General features: G+C 55.5%; 1 protein-coding gene across 3 annotated transcripts in view; it reads left to right on the top strand.

Annotated features, from left to right (window-relative positions):
• The window catches only part of CDIN1 (CDAN1 interacting nuclease 1), an 85,600-nt gene that overhangs the window by 41,349 nt on the left and 31,946 nt on the right, over positions 1-12,305 (top strand). For 2 of the 3 annotated variants that reach the window (XM_029077878.2, XM_039913908.1), the window contains exons 6-8: positions 1,570-1,649; positions 2,059-2,108; positions 7,546-7,613. In XM_029077878.2, coding sequence (XP_028933711.1) covers positions 1,570-1,649; positions 2,059-2,108; positions 7,546-7,613 — 198 coding nt within the window. The remainder of the gene's footprint in view (positions 1-1,569; positions 1,650-2,058; positions 2,109-7,545; positions 7,614-12,305) is intronic. The other variant, XM_029077879.2, reaches the window with a different exon arrangement.

Genomic DNA, 12,305 nt, shown 5'->3' with positions numbered 1-12,305 from the left:
TTGTGCCTCAGTTACCTCATCTGTAAAATGGGGATTAACCGTGAGCCCCACGGGGGATTACCCCGTATCTACCCCCAGCGCTTAGAACAGTGCTCTGCAGATAGTAAGCGCTTAACAGATAACATTATTATATTGTACTTTCCCTAGCTCTTAGTACAGTGCTTTGAACACAGTAAGCACTCAATAAATACCACTCATGACGATGGTGATGAAGAGCTTACTTTTATAGATGAAAGCGAATGAGATTGGATACCATCTGCGTCCCATTGGGGGGCTCCCACATTTCACAGACGAGGGAATTGAGGCCCAGAGAAGGGAAGTGACCTGCCCAAGGCAGCAGCCAAGTGGCAGAGCCAGGATTAGAACCCAGGTCCTCCAGCTCCCGGGCCCGGACTCTTTCCACTGGGCCACGCTGTACTAAGTGGAGTTCATTGTTCAATGACAGTGATAACCGGGATATTTACGCACCCGTGCTAAGCACCGTGCTGTGCCCTCGTGGCAGATACGGACTGATCCAACGCCGCACGTCTCCACCCCACACAGGGCCACCGGCCCATGGAGAGCAGGTATGGAATCCCCATTTTACAGAGGAGGCAACCGAGGCCCAGAGAATGTAGCGACAAGAGCGGTGTGGCCTCGTGGACAGATCACGGGCGTGGAAGTCAGAGGAAGTGGGTTCTAATCCCGCCTCCGCCATTTGTCTGCCGTGTGGCCTTGGCCAAGTCCCTTCGCTTCTCTGGGCCTCGTCGCTAAAACGGGGATTAAAGACTGTGAGCCCCACGTGGGATAAGGACCGGGACCAACCCGATTGGCTTGTATATACCCCAGCGCTTACAACAGGGCTCGACACCTAGTAAGCACTTAAATACACAATTACTGTTATAATTACAAAGACCCACGGCTGGCAAGCAGCAGAGACGAGTTATTAAGTGCTTCCTCTTGGCAGAGCACTGTACTAAGTATCTGGGAGAGTATACTGGAACGGAGTCAGTAGACGCGTTCCCCGTTGCTCTCCCGAGTGCTTTGTAACAATAAACCTCAACAGTAAAGTGCCTGGCACATAGTAATAATGATAATAATAATAATAATAATCGTGCTGTTTGTTAAGTGCTTACTAGGTGCCAGACTATACGTGTTAAGCTCTGGGGTAGATACAAGGCCTGTCCCTGTCCCACGTGGGGTCCACGGTCTCAGTCCCCATTACAGATGAGGGAACTGAGGCCCAGAGAAGTGAAGTGACTTGTCCAAGGTCACCCAGCCGGCAAGTGCCAAAGCTGCCATTAGACCCCGCGACCTTCCGACTCCCAGGCCTGTGCTCTGTCCGCTGTGCCGTGTTGCTTCCCCGCTGCTTTGTGTAAAAGCACAAAAGAGAGAGACACACATACACACCGTGGACTGACTGATAGATGGAGACAAGCACTTTGGCCAAATCCTGTCCTCTCGGGAGTTCAGCGCACGGCGAAAGCCACCCCAACCCCATCCCCGCCCCTCGCCGACGGCACGCTGGGTGCCCGCGGCCCCGTCCGGGTGCCGGCCCGGGTGCCGACGGTCTCTCCTTCCTCCCCGCAGCCTCCAAGACCGTCATAAATACCCTGCTCCGAGATCCGTCGCAGATCCCTGACGCCGTCCTGGGGAATCAAGTGTACCAGGTATTAATCACCGCGGCTCGGCCGCCCCACTGCCGGGATAGGGCTGTTATCTGCCTACGAGACCAAAGGATTTTCAACCTCATTTAATTACTGTCATCATAAACTATCAGTGAGGTCAGCATGCCCCATAAACGGCAGTGCAGCATGGGTGAGGGGGCCATTCCACGTTTTAATAGCTTGCTTTTATAGTGAATAAAAAGCAGGCAATTCTTGTTTTCTGTGATTACATCTGAAACCCTCTGGATTGCGGGGTTCTTTTTTCTCTTTGGTGGGTGGTTTTGTTTTTTTTTTGAAGAAAAGTAATTACAGTTTTGAGGGGCCTGTTTAAGTGCAGGCTGGTTTGGTCGTGGCCCTGCCCCCTGCCCCTTCCTCCTCCTCCTCCTCCTCCTCCTCTCTGATCTGCCTGCAGTGCATTGTGAATGACTGCTGCTACGGGCCGCTGGCGAACTCCATCAAGCAGTATCCTTTTCTGGAATATTTCCCATCGGCAGTGGGCGAGCTCAGCATCCCCATCCCCCCTCCCGCCCCGACCTCTCCCCTTCCCCTTGTCCGGCGCAGACCCGCCCAGCCCCGGCGGCTCGGAGCGGGTGGAGGGCGGTCAGGCAGGTTGAGACGTGGGTTCGGTTCGGCCTCTGAGCGTCCCCTTTATCGGGATCCGGGCTGGGGGTCCGGGGAAGCTGCGGCCCTTCCTCTGGCTCTGGGACGGTGATCCCGCGGCCCGAATCAGTGTCCAAACCGGGGTAGGCCCCTCGAGTGTGGGGATCGTGTCAACTGAGTCCTCTGTGCTCTCCCAAGTGCTCAGTACAAGCGCTCTGCACGCAGTAGGAGCCCTTGAGCTCCAACGTATTCTCCCAAGCGCTCTGCGTGCAGGTGTTCAGTAATAATAACCACCCCCACGGATCTCATTAAGCGCTTACTCTGTGCTAAGCAGTGGGAGAGATGCCGCGCGGTTATATCGGCTCCATTCCCTGCACCTACTTGAGGCTCGCGGCAGGAGGCGGAGGGAGAAGAGGTGCCGAATCCCCATCTTATACAGGTGAGGAAACCGAGGCCCAGAGAAGCCAAGTGGCTTGATCCAAGTCTCCTATTTCCCAGCCGTTGGCTCTTTCCACTAGACCACACTGCTTTTCAATAAATTAATATTATTGATGGATTGGTTAGAAGTAGCGGCCTCCGTTAAAATAAGAGGGATTCCCGTGCTCCTCCCAGAGACGGAAAGGGAGAGTCTCATCTTTTAAAAGATTTTATTTATTTATATTAACGTCCGTCTCCCCCTCTAGACTGTCAGCTCATTGTGTCTGTTATATTCTCCCAAGCCCTTAGTACGGTGCTCTGCACAAAATCAGCGTTCAGTAAATACTATTAACTGACTGACCAAAGGAGCGATTAAATCGGGGGTCGTTGTACTCTTCTTCTCCCTTTTGACCGAACAGGTTTGTTTCGGGAACAGAACTCCGGGCTATGAGGAAGGGCCTCACGGTTAACCAGTCTTGTCATTTATTATGAATTGGAAATGCTGGAATAATGTGAAGGACACACACACAAAAAATCGTGCCGGTTTATCACGTGGGGGATTTCGCTCACTGAGGAGCAAGAGGGAAAGGAGATGGGATAGTGCGCCTGACGATTTGATTGAAATTTCTATTAAAATGGGTTTATCATGGAGAGCAGTCATTCATATATTTTCTTCCCCTCCCACTCTCCCTCTCTTCCTCCTCTCTCCCTCCCCCATGCCCTTTTTCCTCTTCTCCCCGTCTCTCCTCCCCTTCCCTCCTCCGCTCCCCGGTGTTCGTCTCCTCTCCCTCTTCTGTCCATTTTTTCTCTCCCTCTGCCGAACTCTTTCTCCTCTCTCCTCTCTCCCGTAGAGCCATTCGTCGGGTGATTTTGCCCAACCTTGCACCTTTAGCAGAACAGTCTTAGCAGTGCACGTCGGGACGGGTCTTCACGGCCCCCCCAGAATCTCGTTCGGACGAGCGAGGAGTCCCGGTCTCCTCGACCCGAGGAGGTCTCTTTCACCGAAGGGGAAGATCAAGCCCGGCGCCGAGGTGAAAGTAATTAACGGGCGCGTGGGGACCGGGGAGCGAGTCGCCGGCCTCCGGCTCCCCGCGTGAAGCCCGGCGGCCGGGCCGGCCGCGCCTGCATTATCTCGGTGTATCTGGGGCTGAATTAGATGTTAATTTTAAGGCACATAAAATAGTTAAAAATCAATTTAAAGTTAAGGTTTTAAAAGCGTAATGTCTTCTGAAGGATTGCGTATTGATTTTAAATATAACTATCTGATTATATATGCATGGCCTAGGGAGCCCAGCCAGCCTCTTTATAAATGCCAGGGGGCTGTTTTTCAGTAATAGTTCAGAGGCTTACGGGAAACGAGACCCGCCGGATCGTCGGAGTCCAAAGTGGCTCGTGAGGTTATTTACAAGTTTTACCCCATGGTCACTGCCGCACATCAATAATAGGTATTATTATAGACTAAGTCTAAGTGTTTCTGCTTATGGCGCATTATAAATTCTGCTTGCGGTGTTTCCCTTATATTTTTGCCATCATCCATCTTCCCTTTCTGGCCGGGTATGACTGGGCGAGTTTAATGTAGTACATGATTTCAATTGATGAAGACAATGATAAATGTCTGTTAACTGATTTCTTTAGATTATAGTGTTTGCATTTCCACGAAGGCCGGCTCGCACGATTACTGTTTTCACAAGCGTGGCGGTGTTGGCTGGGGGGGACGGCGAGGGGGGCGCGCGGCGTCACGCCGCACGGGACCCAGGGGACGCCGTCGGGGATCGCGGAAAGTTTCGGGAAGAGCCCCCCCGGACCGGCCCGGGAAGCGGCCACACGGGAGGAGAAGAAGAATAACGATGATGGTTTTCGTTAAGTGCTCACTGTGTGCGAGGCACTGTACTCAGCGCTGAGGTAGATACGAGCAAGTCGAGTTGAACGCAGCTCGCGTCCCACGGGGGGCTCGCGGTCTCAGTGCCCACTTTACAGATGAGGTAACCGAGGCCCAGAGAAGCGAAGTGACTTGCCCAAGGTCACGCAGCAGACAAGCGGTGGAGCCGGGATTAGTGATCTGCCAGGGTGGGCCTGAGTAACTTGTTCCGGGTGGGAGTTTAGTAAAGTGCACACAGCTCAGAAAACACGATCGATCGATCGAGCGTGACACCCCGCCGCCAGGCTGCCAGGAACTCAGGCCGGGGGGGTCGGGCGTCAGGTAGGCGGGGGCGCGGCACGTGGCGAAGGTCGGCCCGCGCCAGGATCACCGACGGCCGGGGTGGCCGCAACACGGGGCCGAGGCCGGGCGGAAGCGGGTGAACCTGCTGGCGGGGGTGGGGGCCTCGGTGGCCGGCGTCGTCCCCGGAGCCCCCGCGCTCTCTTCCCCGGGACTCCCGGGAAGCCTTTAGCAAGCCAGGAAGGTCCAGAGCAACTTGACTCCCTATAGACGGGAAGCTCGTGGTGGGCTCGCGTTGTCTTCATCTCTCCCAAGCGCTTAGTCCGGTGCTCTGCACACAGTAAGCGCTTAATAAATACCGTTGACTGACTGGTCGATTATTACAGTAAGCCAGTAATCGCAATTGGTAGAAAGTATGAATGGGCTGCTTATCCATAATACGGACGTGAGAAAGCCTGGCGGGTGGAAAGTAGGAGAATTACGGCTGTGGGGGGCGGTTTCTTCCCTCTCTCTGCCCGGGATGACCCCCCGGGGCCCCCCGGGGAGCGGCGTCAGGACCCCAGGCCTCGCAAGGCGAGACGGGGAAGGGTAACGGTGATGCCGGCGGCCTGCGTTGCTGCCGGGGCCGATCCTTTACCATCAGTAACCTCAGTTCCACGGTTCAACATTTGGGATGTAAATAATTTACGGCCGTAAAAGTGAGAGCACATTTCTGAGGGACCGAGAGAAGTAAATAATTCAGTTCGGAACGCGGGCAGCCACTCCGCCCCCCGACCAAGTAATGGGGAAGGCCATCGAGGCGGATCTTCAGGAAACTCCGCCAAAGCGGGAAAATTGGCGATTTTTTTTCCCTTTTTTTTTTCTTTTTAAAGAAAGGAAAACACTGTTTGTTTTATTTGTTTAAATTAAATATGAAAGTCAGCGTGTGGTTTGTAAGGGCGAGCAGAAAAGATGGAGCTAATGCCCAGGGAAGCAGCCTGGCCTAGAGGATAGAACAAGGGCCTGGGAGTCAGAAGGACCTGGGTCCTAATCCTGGCCCTGCCACTCGTGACTTCACTTCTCTGGGCCTCAGTGATCTCATCTGTCAAATGGGGATGAAGACTGTGAGCCCTGTGTGGGACTGGAAGTGCGTACAACCCAATCATCTTGTATCTACTCCGGCGCTTAGTACAATGCCTGGCACCTAGTAAGCGCTTAACAATTACCACAATTGTTGTTATTATTATTAACGTTATTACTGTTATGATCATCATTAACTCCAGTGGTGCTGGGCATCCACTGCTCTCCAGTTGTCTGATTTTTACTAATAATAAGTATGATAATAGAGGATGGAATAGCAGTAATAATTATGGTATTTGTTAAGTGCTTATTATGTGCCAAGCACCGTTCCAAGCACTGGGGTAATCGGGCAATCAGGTAATCAGATTATCCCACGTGGGGCTCACGGTTTTAATCCCCATTTTACAGATGAGGCACAGAGAAGTTAAGTGGCTTGCCCAAGGTCACACAGCAGAGCCGGGATTAGAACCCACGTCCTCGGACTCCCAAGCCTGTGCTCTCTTCACTAAGCCACGATGGTGGGGAGTCCGGCGCCCCTTCTCCCCTCCCCATCACCCCGACTCGCTCCCTTTGCTCTACCCCCCCACGGTACTTGTGTATATATCTGTACGTATGTATAATTCTATTTATATTAATGATGTGTATAAATCTGTAATTCTGTTTATATTGATGCCATCGATGCCTCTTTACTTGTTTGGATTCCCGTCTCCCCCCCACAGGCTGTGAGCCCGTTGTGGGCCGGGATGTCTCTGTTTGTTGCTGAATTTTACTTTCCAAGCGCTTAGTACAGTGTGTGCTCCGCACACACGAAGTGCTGGATAAATACGACCGAATGAACGGATGAATCGATCGCTCCGGCTCAGATGGGGCTGAAGCCCAATCCCGTCCACGGGCTGTTGGAAAGTTCTCCGCGGGGACGGGAGACGGTCGAGCCGTGCGACCGTGGGGAGAAAAGCAGGCGGCCCCTCGGGTGGCAGTTGGGTTAAGTCGCGAGAGCGGGCAGTGTTGGCTGGAATTTTCAATAAATCACTGGTATTTATTGAGCGCTTACTAGGTGCAGAGCACTGTACTAAGTTCGTGGGCACCGTCCGAATTATCCAGGCGATCGTGCCCATTCTCCCCTCTGCAGGTGGCGTGAAGGGGCACGGGGCTGGGGGTCGGGGGACCTGGGATCTAACCGCAGCTTCACCACGTCCCTGCTACGGGAACCTGGGCGGGCCGCTTGCCTCCTCTTTGCCTCAGTTTCCTCCTGTGTAAACCGGGGGTGGAATGCCCATCCTCCGTCCCGGTGAGATGGCAAGCCCCGCGCGGGCCGGGGACCGTGTCCGACCCTGCACGGTGCCGGGCTCTCCCACCTCGAGACTGGAAGCTCCTCGCGGGCAGGGAAGGCGTCTACCAATTCTGTCACCTCGTCCTCTCCCGGGCACTCGGTACGGTGCTGTGCGCCCAGCAAGCGCTCGATCCATACCACCGATGGATCGATCGACGGTGAGGACTCGCCGAAAGCCCGTCGTGGTGATGGCGCTTAGTCCGGTGCTCTGCATGTAGGAAGCGCTCAGTAAATGCCACCGGTTGATCGATGGGTGGGTGATTAGGTCCGGGCCCGGGGTTCCACACGTCGTCTCAGCCCACGCCCGTTCCCCTCCTTAACGCGGCCCCGTCCAGCGCCATCGGCTACGAACACGAGGTCCTGCTCCGAGGCATGCTCCGCGAGAGGAATCTGGCCTTTTTAGGTAAGTGTAGCCGCCCGGTCCCACCCCTGACGTCCCCCGCCGTGGTCCCCCACCCTCAAGCTCCGTCGCAGAGACTCTTTACTTAGAAAAAATAGAAATAAATAAATAAATAAAAAGGCTTCCACGGTATTATCTGCTACGGGAAGACTAAAGAGTGATTGATGCCGTGCATATGTTATTTTTTATTGATTTACAGCCAAGCAGGAACTCGGTTACCTAATACCCTATATATACAGCCCATGCACCAGCCTGCAATTAATATTTTATAGAATAAGTAGCTGAAAAAATGCTTTAATATCTGCTGCAGTATTACTTTTGGTGTCATGAGATATTAGCCATAATCTGGGCCTTATGAGAGTTAGAGAAGGAAGCATTAAGGAATGCTATCTGCTCGGCGCTCTGGGCATTGAAAGCAGGAGGCCATCCGAGAGCCCGGCTGGCGCGTTCGGGGGGCTTTCCCGGAGCCAAATGTGTGGAGTCCCGCTCCCGGCCCCAAACCGGGGAGCTGGTTTTCCCGATTGGATTTTTCCTTCCCGTCGCCTCGGCGCGGATCAGGTGGCGCCAGGCGGGGGTGTGCGTAGGTGTGTGTGTGTCTGCGCACGCGTGCGGGGAGGGTGGGCGGGCCGGTGGGGGCAGAGGCAGGGAGGGGCAGGGGCTTTTCCTTTCTGGCTTGTTTCCCGTTTCCAAACACAATGCGGCTTCCCGACCAGAACCTGAATTGGGGCGGCCTGGCGGAAGGCGCCCGGGCCCGGGAGACGGAAGCCCTGGGTTCCAATCCCGCCTCCGCCACTTGCCCGCCGGGTGACCTTTGGCCTCTCTGGTTCTCAGTTCCCTCGTCTGCCGAATGGTAGTTTATTACTCGTGCTGCCTCCTACTTAGGCCGTGAGCCCCACGTGGGATCTGATCGTCTTGTATCTGCACCAGCTCGGGGTACAGTGCTTGGCACCTAGTAAGCATGTAACAGATACCACAGTGATCATATTATCTTTATCATTATCATTATTATTGTCTGGGCCTCAGTTTCCTCACCTGTAAAATGGAGATTCGATACCTGTTCTTCCTCCTACTTAGACTGTGAGCTCCTTGTGGGGCTTGACTATCTTCTATCTACCCTAATGCTTGATACAGTGATGGGACACATACTAAGCGCTTAACAGATACCACAGTCATTATTATTGTTATTGTCTGGACCTCAGTTTTCTGATCCGGAAAACTGGGATTCAATACCTGTTCTCCTGCTGCGTAGACCATGAGTCCCGCGTGCGACCCGGTTATCTTGTATGTACCCCAGCGCTTAGTACGCTGCTGGGAACGGAGTAAGGGCTTAACCGTTACCACCGTAATTGTGAATTATTCTGATTAAGTGGGCTCGGCAGACCCACTGAGAGCCGCCCCGGCCCCATCCGGGCTCTCTCGTCCTTCCCGCCGGCTGGTGCCCGCCGAGCCCGAAGAACGGGTAGGGAGGAGCGTAGCAGGTAGCGAAGGGTTTTAGGCGTGGGACCGGCGAGCGTGGAGCCCCGGGGTCCGCCCCCGCCGGCCAGGCCCTCTCCCCGTCTCGGTGACCCCCCCCCCCCCCACGCGCTGCTAGCCGGCCTCCCTCATCAGCATGGGGAGAAGGTCGTCCGTTCCGTCTGTGCATTTTAAGCGTCGTAGCGGAGTACCGAATTAACACATGTTTACTTAAGATTAAAACATGAAAATGCGACGCCGCACATGAAATATTGTTATGGGCTAGTCATCCCTTCAGCTTCTAACTACCCCTTCACAATGATTAATTGGGTCTGAAGTACTTTAGCAGGCTCATTGAGAGAGCACATCATTTTAAATTAAGCTTTGGTAAAAAGCCTGGTAAACAAGGAGACACCCACACACATCTGAACTTTCCATCCCATGTTTACACGGACAACACCTGGAGCACTTCTGGCCCCGTTGTCCCTCCTGCCCCGCAGTGTTTTCTTTTCTCTTGACCCTTCGACGAGGGGAGCCGCGTCCCAGCTCCGAGCCCCCCGCCCCCGGTGGGGGCCCCCCACCCGCCCGGTTGCCAGCGGGGAAGTGAGAGTCAAGGGCGGGCAAAGTGGCAGACAGCCGTAGTGGGCAGCAGTGTCAGGAACGGATTTTCCAAAGCACACGCGGGGCACGGTACCGACACCCGGCGTGGTTCAACGGAACGACGAGACCCGTTCTCTGTCCGCTTTAGGGAGGGAGCGGACTAAACGCTCGCTATGCCCTAGAGCACCGGCCTGGGAGTGAGAAGGACGTGCGTTCTAATTCTGGCTCCACCACATGTCTGCTGTGTGACCTTGGGGAAGTCACTTCACTTCTCTGTCCCTCAGTTACCTCATCTGTAAGAAATGGGGATTAAGAGCGTGAGCCCAATGTGGGACGGGGACTGGGTCCGGCCTGATTAGCTTGGATCTACCCCGGCGCTTAGAACAGTGCTTGGCACACAGTAAGTGTTTAACGAGTACCATAATTATTATTACTTACGTACTGAGCGGTTGGGAGAGCACACCAGAAGCCAAGAGACCCATTCCTTTCCCTCCCCCTCCCTGGAACTGATTTTTAGTGTCCGTCTCTCCGAGTCTCCTTGAGCACAGGAATTGCATCTACTAACTCGGTTGGACTCCCCAGGCTCTCAGTCCAGGATTCAGCGCACGGACTGTGAGCTTCTTGAAGGCCGGGACCGTGACTACTAATTCTGTTGTGCCCTCCGGTTCTCGGTACAGTGCTCTCTTCTCAGTATACTAGGTGCTCAGGATCTGGAGAGCTTGTCCTCGGGCAGGCTGTTTTTTTGGCCTCCTGATGGCACAGAATTCCATTTCACCTGGAAGTTTCACGGTCCCTGGACCCCCTCACCTCCCCGGACAATCCCCCGCCCCTCCGCCCCGGCCTGGCAATCCGGTTCTAGGCCGCAGCGGGGCCGGGGAGCAGGACCACGGGCAGGGTTTGCTCTTCATGCCGATCCGTCCCTCGGGCCGCTCGGGATCCCCCCAGAATCGTTAGCCTAGACCGCAAGGTCTGGTTCCCCCCCGCCACCACCACATCATGCCGTCTACCCCGTCAGAGTGGAGGCTCCTTGTGGGTAGGAATCTGGTCTCTTCTAGAAGGAAGAATAACGATAATATTCACTGTGGTGTTTGTCGAGCGCTTACTGTGTGTATCCCAAGGAGGGCCTCAAATCCCCCCGCCTCCGAAAACAAAGGGTGCCTCGTGTCCGTGCCGCCCAGCAGAAAGGGGGCTCCCCACCAACTCTGAGAGGAGAGGGAGAAGATTTTAGACTGGCAGATGGTTTGTGGGCACCCCTACTCTGCCCAGAGTGAGATTTTGGGGAGGAAGGGAGTGGGCCGGAGCCGCCGGGAGAGGGCGGCTGGGCCCCGGCCGGAGAACCGGATTCGGCCGGCGTCCGGCCGGCGGTCGTCTCCGGACTCCAGCCCGCCCGGACCGAGCGCCTCCCCGGGCCACTCCCTGGAGAGTCACCGCCCCGGCGGGGAGACGTCACCGCCAATCACTTTGAGTGACCGTGCGGGAGCCGGGGCCCCTCCCGCCCCCTCCCGGTCCGGTCACGCCTGACGGCCGCCTGGCATACGGCACGCGGGCTCTCACCGGGGGCTGGACGGACTCGCTGAAGGGTGACCCTGGTTCGGCAGAATCAGGGCTTTGTTTCGGTGGGGAGGGGAAGGGGGGGGATCATCCACCGCCCTGGTCTCCTACAGAGACAACCCCCCACCACATCTCCAGCCTCGGTCCTCCTGCCGCCCGGAGCGGGGGCCGGGGAGGAGGGTCTGCGGGGTGGTCAGGGACGGGAGGTCATCTGCACCGGCCTCTCGAGTCGAGCCCGGGCTCCCCTTTGACTAGGTCTCTCTCCACCCCGGCTGCCCCGGCCGGACCCCCGCCCCACGTAGTAGGGGCCGCTGTTCCCAGTGACTTTTCGTTCGGGCCGGCCCAGAGACCCAAAGCTTGGCGATGCCGTTGCCCCGAGACCCCGAGAAACCGGCAGCAAACTCTACCCTCTCCTCCCCTCTCCCTACTCCCACCCTCCAACCCTTTGAGCCTTTTCTACGGCCTGTCATTTCCTCTCAATCTCCTGCTTCTGTTGGGTCCGGTCCTCCAGACCCAAGACCCCATCCCCTTGCTCTGAGGCAGGAAGCTGCGTGGGCAGTCGGACCCAAGTTGATTGGGTTCTTAGGCACTGGGGAGGATGAGGAAATTACCAACACTAAGCACTTAATACGGCGTTCTGCACCCAGTAAGCACTCACCGAATGTGATTGACCGATTGACTACGTGAGGCAGCGTGGCCTGGTGGAAAGAGCTCCGGTTTGGGATTCAGAGGTCCGGGGTTCTAATCGCAGCTCTGTCACTTGTCTGCTGTGTGCCCTTGGACAAGTCATTTCTCCACCCCTCAGCTACCTCGTCTCTAAAATGGGGATTTAAGACGGTGAGTCCCACGTGGGACGCGGACTGTGTCCGACCTGATCACCTTGCACTCGGTGTGGGGCCTGGCACGTAGAAAACGCTTAGCAAATATCTTTATCGTTAGTAATAATAATAATAGTGATGATAACCGAAGGAACCAGATTTCCCCCACAGGCAGTCGCGATCTTGCTGTTTCCAAATGGGAGACAACCGTGGCCTGCCCCCCGACAGCGAAGCAGAGCTGGTCCCAGACAGGTGCAGCTCTAGGGTTGGAGTG

This window comes from Ornithorhynchus anatinus, chromosome 13, assembly GCF_004115215.2.
Source record: "Ornithorhynchus anatinus isolate Pmale09 chromosome 13, mOrnAna1.pri.v4, whole genome shotgun sequence".
Taxonomy (NCBI): domain Eukaryota; kingdom Metazoa; phylum Chordata; class Mammalia; order Monotremata; family Ornithorhynchidae; genus Ornithorhynchus; species Ornithorhynchus anatinus.
The sequence above is the reverse complement of the archived record's forward strand: the minus strand, read 5'-3'. Positions and strand labels throughout refer to the sequence as shown.